The sequence below is a fragment of the Anser brachyrhynchus genome (assembly GCF_964034855.1).
Source record: "Anser brachyrhynchus genome assembly, chromosome: 5".
Taxonomy (NCBI): domain Eukaryota; kingdom Metazoa; phylum Chordata; class Aves; order Anseriformes; family Anatidae; genus Anser; species Anser brachyrhynchus.
Genome location: NC_137699.1, coordinates 21,430,656 through 21,452,651, shown reverse-complemented (window position 1 = coordinate 21,452,651; position 21,996 = coordinate 21,430,656). Strand labels below are relative to the sequence as shown.

The following is a 21,996-nucleotide window of genomic DNA, read 5'->3' as shown; positions in this document are numbered from 1 at the left end:
CTGTTACTCCAGATATAGCCTACGGGTTGTGACTTTTCATAAAACCTAATGAATTTCTAGATTTGTCAGCTGTTTCAACACAGATGCACTTTGCTGATCTAATGGAAACATTTTGAGCCCAGATCCAAAATATCAATAGTTTTTAGTATCACAAATTAGTTTGGCTATTGGGTAAATGGGGATGTGGTTCTTGATAAAAAGCAGCAAGTAATTTTGTACGTGTGTTTTCTGATAACTGCCTCTCCAATGTCTGATGCTGAGTTGTTTTTTTCTTTTTTCCTTTTTTTTTTCTTTTGCAGAGTTTTAAGTTGAATGTAGATAGCCACTGTGCTTTAAAAGAAGCAGTGGTAGAAGAAGGACGTCAACTTCTTGAGCTTATTGTATCTCACAAATCAGGTAAATCCTTCTGAAATATTGCAAGTCTTTATGTCTCCAGACTATTAAAGAATGAAGAAGCATTGCTGTAAATTACTGCATATATTCACTTCCTTATGTATTATTAATATTTACATTATCAGATTGACCTTCAAGATTTATAAATGTTTCATATACTGCATACAATGCAGTGATACTTATAAAATGAAATACTGCCTGCAAATAGTCTGTTCATTTTATTTTGGTCTTGCTGCTCAGCTGAGTTTCAATTGAAATCACATCATTGAAAACTTCACACTGACACATTCTTTGATGTAGGTGCTATGGAAATAACATTAAGATAACGAATTAGGATTTCAAATACATACATATATATTTTTACATACCCTGCATGGGTAATTGCATTGGTAAAGCTTTATTTTGCCACTTAAACTAATTCTTACTTGATTTTAATATATTTATGAGGAATAGATTAAAATTAAAAATGCCTTTTTCCTTTGGTTAGGCTTGTCTTTTTCTGCAGAGGCCTTAAATCGAGGGGAGGGGGAGTGATATACTGATTTCCCTTTCTCTGTCCCTACCACCCCCTATATTTTTAGATGTTTGCGTGACTTGTATGATAATAGGGTTTTAATCAGCATATATTGCTACGAATGCCATCTTAATTTTGGCCTACTTAGCATGCTTTTCACCAGGTTGAAGTTATTCTTTGGTTTACATTTTTTCAGATCATGTTATACATTGTGCCTCTATTGTTTCACGATGTCAGGCAGATGATCCCTGTAATGTGAAAGCTATAGGAAATCGGTGACTTGTATGCATAGTTCCAAACAGGTATAAAAGTCATAGCAGAGAAGGGTAGCGCATGTCATCCTATACCTAGAAAGTGGTAATGTGTAAACTACTGGAAATATTAACAGGAGATGAAGGTAAGAGAATATATTTGGAAGATTATTATATGTTTAAAAATTAGATATTAGAGGGTGTGAGCACCATAGAAATCACATAGAAATCACCCGACTGCATAGAAAGCAGTTTATATGGGATTTTCCTTTTTTTTTTTTAAATTTTAAGCTGAAATATAATCAAAATTTAACATAATAGCTGAAAGAAATGTTTTGACCCTATAATATTGTTTACAGGATGAATAGTATGTTTGGACTCGTTTCTGAGAAAATATGTTTAAATTGTTGTTATTTATTCTTTTAAATAGCCTACTAATTCTTTGATTAAAGAATAATATCTAAAGATTCAGTTGAGTTTAAAATTTACTTTTTTTTCCCCTTCATTTTGGAGAAGGACTGAAGGACATGTTGCAGATGATTGCAAGTCAATGGAAGGAACTACAGAGGCAAATCAAACGGCAACACAGCTGGATTCTTAGGGCTCTGGATATCATCAAAGCAGAGATACTGGCTACTGATGTGTCTGCAGAGAATGAGGAAGGGACTGGGAGCCCTAAGGTAAGTGGCTTGAAGTTTGCCTTATTTCCTCTTATTTCCGTCTTCTTTTGAACTAGGCACCACTGAAGTTTTCTTTCCACCCTAAGGCTTTTCATTTCTACTGGGTAAACTTTTTTTTTTTATAAACAAAATGAAATGCCTGACTCTGAAACAATAAAAAAATCTTCGAACTTTCAAGTTTTCCAGGAAGACCTGTCTCATTGTGTGCAGAGGGGCATGAGGGGGAACATAAAACATTTAGTAAACAAAACATAAAGCATCTTTAACATGAATAATCAGAATGGTTTTAAATTGTTTTGTTGCAACTATAAATCACTATAATCAGTGCAATCACTCAGCTCTGACATCCATTAGCCGCTTGGTTACAGCAAATTAACAAAGAAGAGAGAAAGTGATTCATTATCTCATTCCTGTTAATGACTATCAGATGCATTGCTTAATTAGGGGATGGCCATTGTAGTGGGAAGAAGGTCATATGCCTTTTCACAGATCTTTTTCCTCTAAGTTCTACATAATAGTGCATGTGCTGAATACAACAAGTACTTTAAGAATAAAGTATCAACACCTATAATCATTTTGTGGATATTAATTATCAAAGAGGGCTATAGTACTTACCAACCTGAAACTTGTAAGAGCATTTTGAATACTAAGCATGCTTATTCAATGTGGTACAAGAAGTGTAGGGACAATACACGCAATATAAACTTCTGATATGGGGCACATGCCCTTTTATTACTATCAGTAGAAAAGGTGTTTGGGAGGCTGCGCTAGAAGGTGTTGATTTTTCCATTGCATTCTAAGCAAAGAATAATGCAGCAGGGAGTCCAGTAGCACTAACATCTTGAGATGCTGTAGGCTGAAATTTATAGAAAAATTCAAGATTTCTGTTTCTAGAACTAATAGATGTTTGTGCTGTTGTGCTGAGTAGATTTTCAGATTGTGATGCCAGACAATTCTTTGCATTGGTACTCAGTGCTTTCTAGAGAGCAGTTTGTGCAGTGGCTTTCGGCTAGGATTATATTGACTGTTCTGATATTTTCTTACCATAATTCTACACAGCAAGAATAATCTTAGAGACGGTAGAGGAAGAGACAAGTACAACTGAAACAAAAATACAGGAAAAAAAACACCTCTTTGGAGGAGACGATGTTTGAATTAATATGCCTAGTCACTTCCATGGTGGAGAATGCTCTTGTGTCACATAGCTTTTACTTTAGGAATTAGGTGGTGGAGAACTCTCATTTTCACAGTTAGGTCTGTTAAAGTAAATGGACTAGTTCAAAGGTAGATTTACACCTGCGAGTAATATGTCTCTGTCTCTGTACAGCTTGACTCATCCATGGCTCAAAGACTAACTGTTCAATCAAAATTACTACATAAAAAGTGTTTTAAAATCCAGCTTGATTTTGCTATGAAAATTATGGAAATTCTAGCTCAAAATGATTATAAATATGATTATATTTGCTTGAAAAGGGAAAAATGATGGTATGTTTTTTGTTACAGTAAATTTTTATATAGATAAGCAGTAGCTCCTTGCCCTGTGCTTTTTACCATAGAGATAGGAATCTGAAGCAATGCTTTTTTTGTGTCTACAGCTGTATAAATAAAAACATAAGTGACACACATGATCCACCAAAAAGTATTTTCAGGTTAGTTCATTAATTAAATCACATCCCTATATGATTCTTGTAAGAATGGCCAATAGTGCTGCCAAATACCATATATTCTTCATGCTGAAAGACTAACTAAAATTAAAATACAGTTGGTAATATAACTGTAGATTTCAGTTTGCATTTACTTCAAAAGCCAAAAGGAACCTGAGACGTATAATAGAAAATCTAAAGATTATATCTAGAGGGTATTTTTCTTTTTGCCTTGTTTGAGAAACTACAAGAACAGGGTTGGTGTTAGAAATCTGTAAAGAAATAGGAAAAGGAGGAATTTCAAAGACCCTAGGAAACCTTTCCCTTAGGACTTTTTAAACGTGTTTTCATAGCACTGTGGCATGTTTTATGCAAGCAAGTGGAAGGGAGAGAGGGAGATTTTTCACTCCTAGAAACACATCATCCACATTTGTGTTGAAGAATTCAGATTTTGATTATGAGATTTAATTGTATGTAAGTTTCTTAGTAGTTTATAATTTTAAAGTCAGTGTGGTGGTGATTGCTATAGCAGACTTAAGGGATTTTCAATATTGCTGATATGTAAACTCTTCTAATGTACTTTTTTTTGCATTATCTCATAGAAATTCAATGAGATCTCCTTTTATGTATGTACTGAAACTATTTTTCTAAATAAATGACTACTGTATTCATCTTAAATTGGATTATGTAAGGTTTGTGTTTTTTTTTTTTTTTTTTTACCCCATTGAGAAGTATGTTTAAAAATAAATCTCAAGTTGCTACTATACATTTTAACAAAGATCTAACATTACTAGTGGTAAATGTCTCATACAATACAACTGTCATCCTTTCAGAATCCTGGACACTTAGTTAACAATAGGGGTTTTCTCCTGATGGTAATAGTAAGTAAAATTCCAAAATACCTGGAAATGAGGAGGAATGTTTTTATATCTTTGTGATACATCAGCCTAAGTACCAGAATAGAGTAACTTTGTATATTGAGATATTCCTGAATACATCTTGGTAATTAACTCTTTTTTTACCAAACTGGGAAAGCTTCTAAGTAGTTTATAGTTTAAATGATGTGGCCATTAAATTACCTGATACAAATTTTGGTCTCTACCGTAAAGACTTACCATTTGGTCAGGCATTGGAATGGGCTGCCCAGGGAATGTGAGGTGGAATCCCCATCCCTGGAGGTATTTAAGAGATCTGTGGATGTGTCAGTAAGGGGTTTACTGATGGGACACAGTAGGCCAGGTTGATGGTTGGACTTGGTGATCTTGAAGGCCTTTTTCAACCTAGATGATTCTATAATCTTACGATTCACGGGTATGATCTATATTTTTTCACCTTCTGGCGATGTCTCAGACCCCTTGTTTTGTAACTGACATCTTTGTAATGTGGCCACCACCTCTCCATAAAGAAAGGCCTACTGGGACACTGTTGCTCTCAATAAACAACGGTATCGAAAAATAATGTACTTTATTACCTGGTGCCTGAGTATGATACTGGCATATTTAACTTGTAATTTGGTGGAAAAGTTCATTGCTTTCTGAAGAGCTTTAAGTTACCCATGTAATTAATGTATTTTAAAAGCATACAAGTCTTAATAACATTTGTTCATAATGAGCATTCTCCTTCATTCAAAATAGTATGGAATAGTATTCTTAGGACCAGATATAAGTTCTATTCACAGTATGCATTTGGAAAGTTAGCACATGACTATAATTTTTGGGTCTGTACAATTTTATTTTGCAATGAAATTGGATTAAGTTTTATGTAACATTTCAGAGCACAATATCAGAACCTAAAAGCTGGTGCATTAAAAAAATGGTGTACACTAGAAATATGTATGTAGTTTGTACGTCTTAATGTGTTCCTTTCCAGAATAATTACTGTATTACAGGAAAATATTTGTAGTTTTCCATTCCAGCTTCAGAGAAATAAGCATGAAACTGGTTAAGACATTGGGCTTAATGCTTAGAACATTGAAATCTGACTTAGTTGTCACAGGTAAAAAATACTTTTGAGAAGATTTTCTTAACTCTATAATGACGTCTGACGTCTGTCAGCATGTTAATGATAGAAGCAGTAATGTTTTGAATAATATTAGAAGAAGAAATAAAAATAGATTTAATAAAGTAAACCTAAAATCACAGAATTAGTAGATAGATCCTCTTCTAAGGATAAGTGTTTGAAGTGGTTAAACAAACCTTTGTATAAATGTGAAAAAGAAAACCGGTGTAATTTCCCCTTGATATGTAATTAAACATCCCACACTTCCAGTGAAATCTCCCACTCAGTTGTGCATAAGTTTACAGTTTCTGCAGCCATTCTAAACAGTCTTCAGTATACAGAAAAGTGGTTTTCATGAAAAAAATGAAAACTTGTTGAAGGTGTTTAATATCTAACAATAGTTTGTGATTCTGGGCACTGTCCTTGACAGTCTTAATAGTGACGCTGGTCTCAGACCAAGTGGGTGGAATAAACACTGCAGTCTGAACAGTGACATCTTTTCGGTATTTTAATATGAGGCTAAATTTGCAAAAAGGGCAACAAAACAGAGTGAAGGTTGGGGGATAGTAACAGACCTTTCTTTACTGCTTCAGACTTGTAACTCATCCTTTGATGTAAAAGGATTGTACAAATGAAGTGTTTTGGCATCTTTGAAATTAGTGCAGAAAAATATTGTATTTGTGACTAGATATTTTGCTTTTTCTCAGTGTCTTTTTCGTCAGTACTAGATTTCTAATCTGCAGACATCAGCATGATGCATATACAGTAATATTGAAGCCAACACACTGGTATGGTTTTTGTTATCTTCCATTACTTAAAAACAGGGAAAGTCCTTTATTGGAATAGTCTTCTCACATATTGTCAACAGAAAGCCTGAGTTCAGAATCTCGTGTTTTTACTTATATAACTGCTTTGAAAATTGAGGTTTTGATGCACTGTATATTGGAGTATTGCATATAGTATTGCAGTGGTCGGTACTTAGAAGTTGTCAAATGGCACATGTATTGGCACATGTAACTGGATTTCATTCTCTTTTCCTTTAGTTAGTTGCTTCTGGCAAAAGGGCAGGAATAGCGTATGCTAGAGGGATAATTTTACTTAGATTGCTGGAGTTTCTTAAGTCACAAGGGACTCCAAACTGAATTTATTTCACTTGCAGTCTCTCTCTTCTACATTCACAAACTCAGGGTCAGATACATGCATTCAATCCTGTATCTAATGTTGTGGCATAAAATGTCACGTAAATAGCCATCACTTCATCAGTAACAGTTTGAAAGATAATGAAATGGAAATCGGACTTCCATCTCTGACATTGTACAGACATATGGAAAAGGAATTTCATCTGGTGATACACATGCCATCCTGGTCTGTGGTTATCTCATAGCTTAATCAAGCGTTTTTTGGAAGATATACAAGGAAAGTTGGTATAGGTACTTTAGTAGAAGTTATTTTCTCTAATGTGTCCATAACAAGCCACATTGCCATCTACACATGAGGAAGTTCTATGCTGTGAATGCAACACCTTGTAAATCAGACATTAACCTGAATTTCCAACCACCTTTATCCAGGCCTACTCAGTATCACCAATTACCGTCTGCCACCTTCATTCTTTGCAGTTTCAGCTGAATGTATTAGTGTCCTATGTTTAGAACTGGGTAGGATTGGGCACAGTTAACTAGCTACTACTTTTCACTGCTGAATATCACCTTATGATACCGTACAAAATATTCCTGTGCTGAAAAGTATTACAGCAAGTCAGTAGCTCGCCATTCACTACTTCAAAAGCTGGTAATAAGGAAAGTGATTTCCTGTAATTAGAACAGAAGGTTCTGCTATGTTGCCATCAAGGCATAGTCTTTAAATTGTTGAATATTTATAATGCTGTCTGTACATAAATAGAGTATTATTGTGCCTAACAGCTGAACGGTTTAAAATCATTCATGTGACATTTCAATTCTGAATCTTTTGGAACTTTGGAAATCTGTTTTAAAGATCCTGTGATCCTACTCTTAAATACAAACAATGCCATGAATTTTGCCATATTAGGAAAGAATGCATATACAATGATTATTTTTCCTGGTTTGAGATATCTCAGGATGTGACATTCTTGCTCTGTCAGGTTCTATGGTGGGGGTTTGAACCATAGATGAGGTGGTAAAATGGATAGAAAAGGTAGTGCTATTTACAAAATCCTTCCATAAACCAGTAGGCAAAATGTTGGTTTTGCACAGAATAAGACTTTCTTTTAGTTTAAGAAATACAACTGAGTTCTTTTTTGTATTAGTTGTTATCCAAATTCAGGATTGAAAACATGTATTAAGAATTCACAAGCTAATCAAAACAACCTCTGTTGATGTAACAATGAAAAGAACCTAAGAACAAAGCAATAAGAGAGAATATTTGTGGCTTTCAGTGTAGCTAGAAACTTCAGGTTGCTCAGTTTGCTTAATTTTTAATATCTTGCTTTGTAATGTATGTATTTTAATTTTACAGACATCAGCTAGAATGTGTACACACCTAGTCATTTCTGTAACAAAAAGGATTTTCAGGAAGGACTTCAGAGACCATGTTAGAGTGGACAAATAAAAAGAACCAGAAAGGTGTTTTAGGATAAGTGTAGTCACATATTTTATTTATTTATTTTTGAATGATTGAAAGCAAAAACATCAAAGGTGCCCAACAGAAGATTTAGGGCTTTTGGATATGCAGACAGCTTCCATATGGTAGATTCTCTGATATTTCCTAGAAGCTGTTTCTCCCAAGTTGTTAATTCTGTGTCTTGTAGTGGGCAGGAGGAACAATTTTGTGTCTAACTCTGAGCCTCCCTTCAAGGAGGAGAGAGAGGAAGGAAGCTAAGCAGCCAGTGTTTGGGCTGCAATAGCAGAAGACCTGAGTAGGTGTTCCATCCTAAACCTCTTCATGTTACATGAGCTCTGTTGAAACTTCTCCATATCACTGGTTAAATAAATATTTTGCTAGTTTTTCATGAAATTGTGTCCCTGAAGTCTTAGTTAAGCAAACTCGGCTCCCATTTTAGCTCACAGAGTTTTCTGACACTATTTCCTGGTACCTGACATAATTTTAATAATCTTTAACATGCCAGATTTCTAAAACTGTACCAGAGCTCCTCATTTTTTTCCACTTAATCTAAAAGTAACCTCCTCTCTGGTTTATTAAGCTAGCTACAAAGTATAAAATGTAAAGAGCTAAATTACATCTACAATTAGGTACAATATTCATCCTGTTATAAAACATGTACATTTTTAATCTGACATATTCTAATATTTACTGCAAAAATATCAAAAGTCATATACTAATTGAAGATGTGAACAAGGACTCCAGAGTATCTGTGGTCTTTATAGTATGCTTCTATCATTTTTACACAGTGCTGATTCTAGATGCTGTGTATTGATTACATTTTGGCAGCTGTAGGCTCTTTAACAGCCATCACTTTTAATTGAAGCAGTTATGCTGAAACAGTTAGTAGCAAAAAAATTATTATTTTTGACTTTAAGAATAAGGAAGGCTAGTTTCTATTAAAACATAGATCAAGTTCAGTTTGAAAGATGTTTTAAATCTATATCACTCCACTGAGAACAAGTGCAGACTGAGAACTTGATGAGAACAGATATTTAAACTGACATACGCCCAAGGGGCAAATTTTATCATAATGCTATTTGAATCTTTGAACACTATTATCTGAAACTCTGAAAGTATATTAGGCTGTCGTAACTTTACATGCATAACCGGACCAACTCTGACAAGTTTTATTTAGCCAGAACTCCCAGTTGGGTTTGGCCTATATTTGAAAATGTAAACACATCAGCGTATTTGTGCATGTATTCGTATGAACACATTTATCTTAAGTGACTTAAACGAAGTATTAACCACCCAAAGACCTTTATTTTATATTTTTGCCCGTGTCTGTTCCTTCTGCTTTCTCTATGGAACTGTACTGTAGCATTTTTGTTCTGTTATTTTCAGTAGTAAGTATTTTCAGTAGTGAATATTGGTGGAAGGCTTCTCTCATTCCCGTCTGCCTACTTCACATGCTTCTCAGTTTTTTAGAGAAATCCACATTTAATGAGTTTCTAGTAACACACATGCACAAATGCACAGATTCACTTTACTGAAAATTGGTCATCTCCTACTGTAAAGCAGAAATTTTGTGTCTCTTTGACCCGTGAAGGCAGGATAGTCTACCAGAGGTCTTGCTTTTCTCCCTTTTATCCCTGTGCATTCAGGATCCTGTGTTCCCATTCGAAGCCAAGTTCGTACAGCCACAGAAGAAACAAAGCCTTTTTCATTTATCTGTTTATTGCGTCTTAACTCAGAAAACGATGGAATGCACTAAAACAAATTCATAAATAAGCAAATGGAAAGAAGGAAGCCTAGCTGACTGAAAATGTCTTGGTGGAACAAGTTTGTGGTTGTAAATAGTGATAGTAATGATAGTGATAGATAGTAGTCACTAATGAAGCAAGTTATTGGAAATCTTCTATCTTTTCAATTAGCTTTCACTCTTCATTTCTTATTTCTGCTTCCTTGCACTCTGTGCTGTCTGTTGTTCTTCGGAATAGTTCATGATTTCACAGGATCACAAGCCAAACAAAACACAGGCATGTGTGGGGACTCTTTTCCCCGGGAGTATCACTTCGTCCTGGTCAGAACCTGGCTCGGGCAGATGTGCAGTCAGGAGTGAAAACCAGCTCTTTACAGACTTAGGAGCTGCTTTGCAGACCAAAGGGTTCTGCTAAGTTCAAATAAGCCATAAAGTTTGAATGTGCTGTTTACCAGTCATCACAATGATAAATATTTTGGACTGTTCAGATATTGTGGCATATGAGCTAGAAGCTGGGCTTACAAGGTTTCCTTTACTTTCTTCACTAGCCTATTTGGATTATTTTAGTTCTGGTAGTGCCGGGTCGAGTGGCATAAACTTAGCTTGCATCATGTACTGAGATGCTTTCTTTTTTTGGTGCCAGACTGTTCCACCATATTTTTTTTTTTTAACGCGTTTATAAGGCTAGTTTTCAACTTTTGATACCACCTCCTAAACCCCCTGTACTTTATAAATGACAACTTAATATAGATGCTATTGCCAGTTGTCATTACTAAAGATTGTTTCTTCTGTTAATAGCATTCTATCTTTGTCCTTTTATTAAAATTATATTACCGCTCTGAAAACAAAAATTATTCCTTTATGCAATTGAAGAGTGACTGGCATGGCACTCCTCTGATCTTTCAAAAGAAATTTCACTTTCATTGTATTTGTGCATTAAATTAAGTGTTCATATCTACAGAATAAACTAACATCTTATAAATATTACTGCGTTTAATTATCAGCTCAGTATTTGAGTTTTTACTGTTATGGTTGATGTCTAAGAGTGATTAAATGTGTAATAGAGAACAAAAGGAACATTGATGTGAACAAAGATACTATTAGATAAAGGTAAATTTTATCTTCTGCATGTTTTTATTCTTTTAAAAATATTTTAATTACATTTATATTCAGTATGATTTGGTGGCATTTCCTTTTTTCAGTTCTTATTTTAGTCTTTCAGAACAACATTTTCTAGCGATGATTTAATCTGTAGAATCTTTCAGTTCTAGTCTCAGCTGTATACATAAAGCAGCTATTCTTCACTGGGGTGGTCACAAAAGGGAGATCAGGTAAAAGAATGTTTGAAGGAAAAATCTACTTGGACATCCTGCATTTTAAATCTGACTTGTTCTTAAATGTCTTGTGGCATAAAACACTTGACTACCCTTAAACTTTAGATTCAGAGTGATGTTACAGATTTTGCTACTTTTTTTAAGCTAATCTATTAGTAAGCAACAGAATACAGTGCTGAGTGTTGTGTGACCTGACTCCTTTTTGTGTATCTACAGTATGACAAAATAAACAGCATTTTCAGTAGAATATTTACCAAAATTTGGACTTACCTATTAAAAGACTTCAAGATGATTATAGTAAAAGCATATGCAGGTTTGTATGTTAGCTCTAGTAACTTGTAAATAATACTATTATTGTATCAATTTTACAGTGCTTTGCCAGGTTTTTTAATTAAACCTTCCCTATAACATCTCAGTTGCTCCTAATTTATTGATAATTATACTTACCCAGGGTAATGTAACTAATTTAGGAGATGAAGTGGGAACTGCATCGCATTTAGAAATTTAGACTTGTTCCTTAAACACCTGGAAGTAACTGCAAAAAAATAGATGTGGTAGTAGTGTACTTACACATATCCCATGGGCAGCTGTAAACATTAATGACAGTTAACCTAAGATGGCTTTAAATGAAGAAAGGGCTTTCTGACCCGGAGACAGGTGGTATGCCATATTCTTTTATAATCGCCCCATAGCATGCTTTATGAACCATCATCAGGCCAGAGAGAAAGAATAGCTCATCTGGGCATGTACACTTCATTTCTTCATCCTCTTTTTCTTTACAATCGTGTTATAGGAAAGAGCCATGCATTTAGAACTGAATGCAAAGTTAATCTGTGAGTTTATGAGCCCTAAGAACATCACAAGTATGGCTGATGCTGACAGGTCATATCATCCCTTATGAAACGGAGAAAAATGGGGAGAAAGCAGAGAGAAAAATACGGAGAAAAATACATTATTTGATAACCAACTAGTACTAGAACAGCAATACAGAAAGAGAAATACAAGAAAATAGGATCAGTCTTTTATTTTATAGACTCTGGGAATAGTAAGATGAAACAGACTTGAAACAAGGAGTAGAAGTATATGCCTGCTATTTTCTTCTACGTTTCACAATTAATGGGCTAGTTTGCAATGCCTGTTATTTTTTGTTTTCAACTAGTCAACAAGAATAAGATTTAAAAGTTACTTTCACAGGTTTCTATTATAATAAAACATTTTAAAAATACATCGTTTATCTGTTAGACAAGCCCTGTATTAAGGGAAAAAATGGAATGTATTTACGTTCATGTTTTTGCTAGTTAATTCATTTGGGCCTCGATGCTTACTCTTCAGGATAGATGAAGCATCCATATTTATCTCAGTGGAGCTGCTCCATGAAATGCTCCTTTGCTGCAAAGACGTTGTTTGTAGAGCATAAGCTAATTTAAATAAATCTAAAGCTGAACATGAAAAATGTTGATTTCTGATTCAGTAAATCCTAGCAATATTATTATAAGTTTGTTTTTAATTCTTAAAAACATATTAAAATTAACTTTTATTACATTTACGTAATGTGTATAACTAAACTTCCTTCCTACTGTGAGACAGTTTCATTTATTGTTATTTGTAAACAGCTTAGTAAAGATGCATAGTGGATTGGTCTAGAAACTCCTTGAACAGTTTCTTTTGAAATAACACTACATACGTTAAGCTCAATTACACATCCAAACAGCCACAGCACACTTTTGGTAATTTATTCATTGATTTAACATAGTACCCAGAAGAGTCATGCCTGCTGTCAATTTTGTAATATATTATGTTTTAAATATACTCATGCTCACCCATGCACGCCATTAAGGTGTGCATAAACCTGTGTTTTTCTCTCTTGACAGCTATAAATGTTTGTTATTATTACACAAAACATATGTTCATGTTGTTTTTGTCTAAATTATTCTATCTGGGGCTATAAAGTTTTAATGTTATTAGTTGCCCTTAGAATTTTAATGTTTCACTGCTGTAACCTTCTTAGGATTTCTCTGCAATTAAATAGAAACTATTTCAGTAGAGCCTGGAAGAACAATATATTTTATACAAATAATAAAAAAAAAAATCCCTTCTTGCTCCATTTTCTTCCAGTGTAGTAAACTGTTTACTTGACAGGGTTCTATATACAGCAATCCTACCTGTAGTATTTTCCAGAACTGAACAGAGTATTATACTTTCCTACAGTCTTGACAAGAAAAAAATCGAGCTTAACCAGTTTAACATAGGAGATGTCGTAAGCAGTTTGCTTTGAAGGTCCCTTGCCTGTTGTGCTCTCTTGTCCCCTTAGCAGAGTAGCTCCATTACAGCAGAAACCTCAACCAACGTAAGAGATATATTATGAATAAAGCTGATTTTTTAGGCAATGGCATGAGATTAGTGTAGAAAAAATCATTTGAACAAATACCTCCTTTGTTGCCTAAATAGCATTAGTGTTGGCAATAGTAAAATGTATCACTTCCCCTCCTTTCGGTTTTCAAGGCCTTTTTTTAAGGAAGCAGAGAGCAGATGGGAATTTGTCCAAGATGTTAAAAGCTATTTACTGCTTTTAAATGAGTAAATGACTCATTGTAGGGCATTCTTTTCCATATACAGGATTGAGACATTACATGGACTCTTTTTTCTTGTATTTTGTGCCACAATACCCTCTCACAGAGCAAGTAAAGTCTATGAAGTACCAGGAAGATTTTAAGTATCTGGCTTTTATCTTATTTGTAAGTACAGAACACTGGTGTTTCTACTAGATTCATCAAGTTCTGTTCTGCAATCTGACTATAGCTCCCTTCACGTGTAGAGGAGTTAGGGAGAGCAACAGTGAGTAGAACATTCAAAATAAACCAATGGAGAGAATGTGCTTTCTCTCTTAACTCGATTAGGCAAGAGGGCTGTTTTTTTTTTCTTTTTTTTAAAATGTTATATCCAACTGAATTTGTGCAAAATGCTTGAGATACTTCAGTCTGAACATTTGAATTGCTAGGTGCTTCATGAAAGTTTTATTAAAAACTTGAAATCAAAATAACCTACCTGATGTCTTTAGGAAAGGTATGAGGAAGAAGACAGTTGATGGCATTAGTAGTTACTAATACTTGATTTTTTGAAGCACAACATACCTTAGCCCCAGAATGTCTTCTGAAAAAATGGTATTTTTACGTTTTACAGATAAAGAAACTGAGGCAGAGGGGTGAAGAGCTTTCTCCACAGTTAGAGCAAGAGTCATTAGACCAGCTGGAATTAGAATTCAAGAGTTTTGCCTTCCAGCCTTGCGTTGAGCTTGATCAGCCAGTAATTTTCACACTTCCAGAATTACAAAGATCCCTTAATATTTAATGCTTCTAGGACTCTACCAAAAGGATTTTTCTGTATGAAAGTTACTTCTGTCCATCCAAATTTAACTGATTTTGTCTCCCTTCCTTCCCTTGCTCTTCTTTTTCTATTTATTCTTTCATTCACTTTTCCTTTTCATATCTTTTATACTTCTGAATCTTTGCCTTTTTTAATTCTTTATTTTTTTCCTGCTTTTGTCCACATGCTGTCAGAGAATCCTGTGTCCTTTCATCCCCAACAATATTTCTTTTTTCCTTCCTCATTTTCCCTAGGTATCTCAAACCATCCCTCAGAACTGCTGTGTCTTACAGGGCCACAGTTGCTGCTCACAAGCAGTTTCAGAGCACCCTAATTTTCAAGATTTTAATTATATCTGAAGTTTTTCCAATTACGTGGTGAACTTCTGGATTGGAAAGAATAAGACCACAGCCTTCTATCCTCAGAACTGAAAAGCCTATAATAGAAAAAAAATGTACCATTTGTTGAAGAATAGAGATAACAGGGAAAAAGCATTGTGTCAAGGTACTTGGTTAAACAATAATCTCTTACAGAGCACTCATTACTGCTAAATAATTGACTGTGTTGGGAGAAAGGTTTCTATGTGAAGAGAGGTTCAAGAAGGTCAGTTATCTAGTGGTAATGACCGTAGCGGTCATTAGAGGGTATTAATGCTATTAAGAACAGAACTTTAACTTTTTATTGAAGTTTTTATTTAAATTATATTAACTTTGATTCAACTTTTAATTGAGGTGCAACCATCCAAATTCTATAGTCAGGAACCAAGAAGTAATGAACATAAAATTACATGTTCTTCTGATAGGCTGATGGGTGTTTAATATATTATAATTTCAAGAATCTCTACAGAGCAGTTATTAGTATAAAACTATTCAGAGGTATTCTATTAGAATTAGGGTTGGGTGACTGATTCAGGAACAAATCCTGGCTTGACCCATAGCAAAAGCAGATGGTATATTTTCAGAGGCAAAAAGAACATCTTTTTACAAATAATGTTGCATATGATCTCAAAAGACTTGCTAAATTAAAGCAAAAATCCCTTGATGCCTAAAATGATCTGTCTCACAAACCTGATGCATGGTGGAAGAGGCACTGAATTTGTTCTGAATTGAGTTTATAGTTAAGCTAAGCTAAGTACTTTTATACTAAGCTAAGTACTTTTTATAGAGAGAGTTTCATGCTAAAAGTAAGTAGGGGCAGTATTACTATTGTTCTTTCTGCCACTGGAAGGGTCAGGGTATGGCTGGGGCTCCAAGGAACCTGCAGTATGAGCTACTAGGTGGAAGGATTGAGCAAATACATCTGTGGCTCTCCTACTCCATCTTTCTGTGTTGTCTTTTTCTCTAGAGAATTTTAAGAATAGGCTGCCAAGTAGGTCTAAGGTGCTGGAGGGCTGGAGAAGTGGTATGAGACTCTGGAATGAACTCTCTGGGGACCAGAGGAATATTGCATCCCATACCACCTTCCAGTCTTGCAACAGAATTTTTTGTCCCTGCCTTTCTAACCTAACATAGTAACATGTTTTAAAATAACAGCAGCAAAAGCAACGCACTACCAGAACAAAACGCTAAACACTTCATTTACACGGTGGAATGATGAGCAAAAGAATGAATGATATGATAGAAGCTAATCACATTGCTTGGTGCATGTCTGGGCAGGTGCTAAGAGACTTTGGTAGGAAGGAACAGCACAGCGTACAGAGGACAGCAAGCTGAACAGAATCCTCCATGCTGTCATGGCAACTTTTCAAGGTACAATTTGAGAGCCAAAAGCTATATTGTGTTTATGAAAAACTGTGACAGTAAGAGAGATCTAGCAGTCTTATAAAGTTGCTAGGAGAAAAGGATCTGGGTTGAGTTATTTATAACAAAGGAGCACGTTATCCAAAAGATTTTTTTACGCTTTCATATTAATGCAGCAAATAAAAACAATAATGCTAAATAGCAGTAATTTATTGTATTATTATCTGTCAGGTTGTTGGTGGTTTTTTCAATTCCAATTGAGAACAGGCAAACCTCAGTTACTACTACTATTAGTGCCAATTACTTGTGGCAATCACTTGTGACCTTACTACAGAAAAAATATTCTGGGTTTTGGTGATATTATATCTGTTTCCAAAACTTCCAGGATGATGATCAAGTTACAGTTCAGTTGTTTGTTTTATATTTCTGTAGTTTTATTGCATAGAATGATGCACTGTTCTATAAAAACATCTTCTACTTCTAAAATTCGTGGAATTTCTTTGTTTTCTTGTAATTACAGATTTGGGGAATACTCTGTATTAAATTGGTCTGCTGCCATTTTCTTGCAGGGAAATTTTTTATATGAACTGATAATGGCTTTTTTCCTGTGGAAAAAAAAAAGTAAACTGCTTTACATTTTTGGTAGGAAGCCAGGTTTTTGTCATTTAGACATGTCACATCGTTATGAAAACATCATGCATCATAACACAACATAACAATGTGATTTGCTGAGATGCTGACTCCTCTTGAAAAATTGTAAAGTGGTGTGTGCATATTTCCATGCAATGGACTACTTGAGTATTTTAGACCGTTTTCCTGGGGCTGCCTGTTGCAGTGCTCTAATGTATTAGCCTTTTAACTGGGACAGGACAGGTTCTAATAAGTGATGTGCAAGCCTTTGTAGTGCTGCTTCATACATTTATGACATTTTCATAAAATCATAGAACAAAGTACTAAGAAAGATTTCAGGAGGTCATTTAGTTCTCTACCCTGCCCAATGCACAAAAAAAAAAAAAGTAAAAGTAACCACACCTGAACTGTTTCAACTATACATTTGTCCAACCTTTTTCTTAAAAACAGCCAGTGGTGGGTATTCTGTAACATCCAAAACAATTTATTCCAGTGCTTAGTAAACCTGAAAGCTTTTTCCTACCGTCTTGCCCAAATTTATCTCACAGCAGTTTATGCACAATAGTTCTTGTCCTATGCCCAGAAGACACAAGGAATCGTTACTTTATTCTGCGTGACAAGCTTTAACATACTTGAAGATTGTCATCAATTTGCTATTCTGTTTCACGTTGTTCTGTCAAACTATAAACCCAGTGCAAAACTGAAAATAAATGGAAGTCAAGATAAATGACTTCAACTGTAAAAACAAACAAACAAAAGAAGTGAGATCCTCTTCTCTGTGCCTGTTGAGATTCAAAATTTATCCCAATATTCTGCTGCATGCCAGAGGACCTTCAGTATGTCAGCAATTGCAGGAGGGCTCTCCCATCTCCCCTGGTCCTCTGGTGCCAGCTCGTGGTGTAGCTGTTGCTTCTCACAGCTCCACGATGCCTTTGATTTTTACTTGAAACTCTCCTCAGTGTATCTTTTTTCTCAGTGTATCTCCTCAGTGAAACTCTCCTCAGATATCTTTTACTGGACTAAATTAATCTGTATGTTTAAAAAAAAAAAAAAGATAGGTTAAGTCAATTGTTCTTATCTTATTTCTGTCTCTTGTCTAAGCCCAATATCACTAAGAGTTAACAGCTTTTGGGTGTCTGATCCTCAGCTTTTTCCTTTTAAGGAGACCTTAATGGAAGACACACAGGTGAATAGTTGCGGAGGTGTAGCACTTGCCAGGCAAAGGAAAAAGACTTTAAAGTCTTCACCAGTTAAGTGCTTACACATGATTTTTTCCATGTGATGGTCTAAATTAAGGCAAAAGAACCATTAACTTGAGTAAAGTTAAGCAGTCCTTAAGGGTAGCCAGAACTGATGTGTATGGAGAAACATACCATGGTAAAGGGTAACAAATAGTCCTGGTAGTAGCATCTTGGAGAAATGGAGGAAAACAACAACAATGGCGGTATCATGCCATGTATGCGTCATGACAGTGCCCCCTAAAACTTAAGGAGTCCAAGTCATGTGTATTTGAATTATTACAGTCCTTTCACATTTTCCTGTTGGAACTGTGTAGGCTGAAGTAGAGAAGTTGTGGAGAAGGGAGGCATCTGCAGCAGGCTGAATCTGATGCAAAACTGAAAAAGCAATGATAAAAAGGTAATGAATTGAAGCAATACCGAGAAGTAAACAGTGGGACAGGAAGTAAGGTTTATATGCAGAAGACACTGCAGTTTGTCACGAGTATTACGTCCATCCACTGTTAGCACAATGGCATTGTGCATTATCTGTTTCTGAAGGATTGCAGTCTCTTTAAAGTGTGCCGTACCAAGTAAAATAAGGCCGGTTTTCATGCTCTTTAGTTTATTGTGAGAATTTTCTGTGAGATTGACTTGCGTAGCGTTCCTTCTTTAAAAGAGTACTAGTAATATTATCCCCAAAAGAATGAGAAGAAAAAAACAACACTTTAAAAATTGTTGACTGTATGAATAAACTTGGATCATCTTTCAGCAATTCTTGTATGAATTGCACCGTTCTGCTCACATGCGCTATGCAAGCAACGTTTTGTCTGGAAAGTCCAATGACCACGTGTATTGATTTTTAACTGTAATTGAAATAGCTTAGTGTCGCATGGTGTCTGGTTTCAATTTTAGACTTTGATTTGTAGGGATTGTGAACTAATCTTGCCATTGCATGTTACATTTGTAAACCAAAGTTTTAAATTGTGCTGATCAGACATATGCAGAAAATTACAGCTGCACTGCAGACCTGCACCTGTGCCTGGATTTCATCTTTTCTAGTCTCCACTCAGGACATATGTATATGCTATGAGAAAATTTATGGTGTGGGAAACCTGTATTAGTTTGTGGAGCAGAAACAAGTGGATAGAAAGTAAGATGTGGTTCTGTTTTATAGATAGGGAATCAGAGGCAAAGAGATGGAGACATTATTAAGAAGCTCTCATAGCATGTCAGAAACAAGGCCAAATCAAAATGTGCGTGTCCTTACTCTAAGTTCTGCTCCGTGTAGACTTTGTAAGTCTAGCCTACTTCATTTTTCAGTCTATTGGTTGCTATTTAGGGCAGAAGAAGGTAATGTAATAATATCCTTAATTAGATAAAGTGAGGAGTGGTGGAAGAGATTGCACACTGAGTGGTCAGCAGCAATACTACTTTCTTTGCATCTAAAAGCTTGTCTGCACTAAATCAATGAAGTTCTTGGGCATAAGTTAAAGACATTAGACTCCCATATGGATGTTGTTTCTCAAAAGTAAAGTGGCCTTAGCTTGCGCTAGCTCCTTAGAGAAGGATTAAGCTACAGCAAATTAAGGCCACTTTATTCCTGAGTAAGTGTCCACATGGGGGATTAATGCACTTTAACTTACGCACATTAGTTTTGCAGCATTAGTTAATTAATCTTAGAAGTCTTGTCCCCATGCAGCCAAACCCACAAAGGGCTTCCAGAGATGATGATTCCCAAAGCAGTAGCTGAATTAGTTCTTTCTGCATCTCTCCTAATATGACATTTTCTGAAGGAACATATTCTTAAATATTTAAAGTTCAGTATTGAAACACATAATTTCCAAACACGTGGCAGTCCCACACCTTTGCTCACTGAAACCCTGAAAACACCATCTCAACTAGATGATGCCTGCTGAAATCGTAACGGTGTCAGGAACTTGTTCTAATTCAATAAATAACAATAGTCTTTAAAAGGGGAAAAAAGTATATAAACATAGGGTTAGGTATAGATTTTCCACACTGTATTATGATTTTAGCTAAATGTAAAAGCTATTACAACTGTATTTGCCAAATTAGTCTGTATCAAGGAAAAGCAAAGCAATATGTGGAAATATTCCTGTAATTTGATGTAAACCTGGCAATGAAGTTGAATTTGATTTAAAATATTTATTTTCCAGAGCATTTTTGTTCATTTTTGAAACTATTTTATTTAAGATACTGCACAAATCATATCTTGTATTTAGAACATAAAATTAGTATTGCAAATAAAGAATGAATACTGGTGGGTAGTTATGTTGTTATCCAAAATAAAAGTAATTCCTGTAAAGCTGTTCAGAAGTTGGATGTTGAAGGATATAGCCAAACAGACGTTAGTTTAAATAGAGTCACTTAAAGAAGAAAAGAAATGACAGCAGTTACTGGTTTGACTTCATTTATCTGCCATTATTTTCTTAAATGTTCATCTTGACTGCAGCTGTTTGAATAGGAAGCCATTAGCTATAAATAGGGAACATGGGAAGTTCTCTGCCTTTTTCCCTGTTGCTTAACATTACGTTGTGTAATTGATAAAAGTAATCCTCAAATAAAACTGCTCGATAAGATACAATTGTTTTCTTCCATCCCAGGCCAAAACATGTTCAAAACATGACTTAAAAACAAACAAACAAACAAACCTACTTAGTTGCTAAGTAGATATTCATTTATCCTCTGGTATACTTTGTTACTCAGATTGTGGATCGTGTTGAAAAAAATAAAATACAAGAGACCAAAACCCCAAAATAAAACCAAGGTAAGTTCTGAAAGGGAAGAAGATAATTCTTTATTCATCATGCATGCAAACTTGTCAGTTCATTAAAGTATACCTACAATTAAAAACTTAAGTTAATTAAGGTTTTTTTTTTTTTAATTCTCACTATCATAAAAGAGAAAAAAGAGCAGTCTGGAGGGATCTTAATGTCTCACAACTACTGCTGGTTGGAACACATCCCATCTTGTTGTGTTCATGAAATACTGTTTCTGAAAAAATAGTACTATTTTTAAGCAGAAACCTAAGATATTTTAGACCATAATTTTTATTAAAAGGCATGAAAATTGTTGTGAAGCACTTCTTGCAAAACAACAAAACATTGTTAATCAAAAAAAAATTCAATTGGAAAAATTCTATTGCCTGGAAGTTTTCAACGTGTTCTACGCAGCACAGTAAAATTTTGCTTTAATTCATTATAAGAAGTCTCTTTCGGTTGGCTAAAACTGCTGTTGGCAATTAGTTATCAGTTGTGGCTTCTTTACCGTAAGCTTCTGAATCAGAATTGTTCCATGAGAAAAATATTTCTAATGGATTTACAAGCCCAGAGCAATTAGTGAAGAAGGGACTTGCTGGTTTGTACAGATGCTGTGGGGAAAGACAGTGTTGGAAGGAAGTCTAAGTTTTACAAAATCTAATTCATATACTTTGTATTGATACTCAGATTATGATAACCTGGAAAAGCTGCAAGCTTAAAATTTATATTTGCTTTGAATTTTCTATCTGGGTGTAACCCTTACTTTTGTGGGTTAGGTGTTTTGGTCTATATGGTTTTCCAAAATGAAAAAAAATTTCTTGCACATTGCAGAGCTTAAGTGCACTCAGATGTTTTCAAACCAAAGTTGGGGTGAATGGAAAAGACTATTCTGCTTTAATCTGATTTTGTTTATTTCAGTTTCTAAAATTAATCTTCATTTTTCCTGGAAATCGGTAGCACAGACACTTGTGAACTGTTGGTCAAAAGAACCCAACAATACTACCACCCCTGTCTCCTACCCCAGTTTATTGGGGTTTTGGCATAGGGTAGCACTTGCATGATGAATCAAATCTTTCAAGCAAGATGACCAGTTTCTTTCCAGGTGGCCA

At 35.0% G+C, this 21,996-nt stretch overlaps 1 protein-coding gene across 12 annotated transcripts in view; it reads left to right on the top strand.

Annotated features, from left to right (window-relative positions):
* AKAP6 (A-kinase anchoring protein 6) overlaps positions 1–21,996 on the top strand; it is a 294,771-nt gene that overhangs the window by 152,493 nt on the left and 120,282 nt on the right. For 9 of the 12 annotated variants that reach the window (XM_080592636.1, XM_080592637.1, XM_080592639.1 and 6 more), the window contains 2 exons: positions 300–396; positions 1,672–1,838. In XM_080592636.1, the coding sequence (XP_080448762.1) occupies positions 300–396; positions 1,672–1,838 (264 nt within the window). The remainder of the gene's footprint in view (positions 1–299; positions 397–1,671; positions 1,839–21,996) is intronic. The other 3 variants (XM_080592641.1, XM_080592634.1, XM_080592633.1) reach the window with 1 other exon arrangement.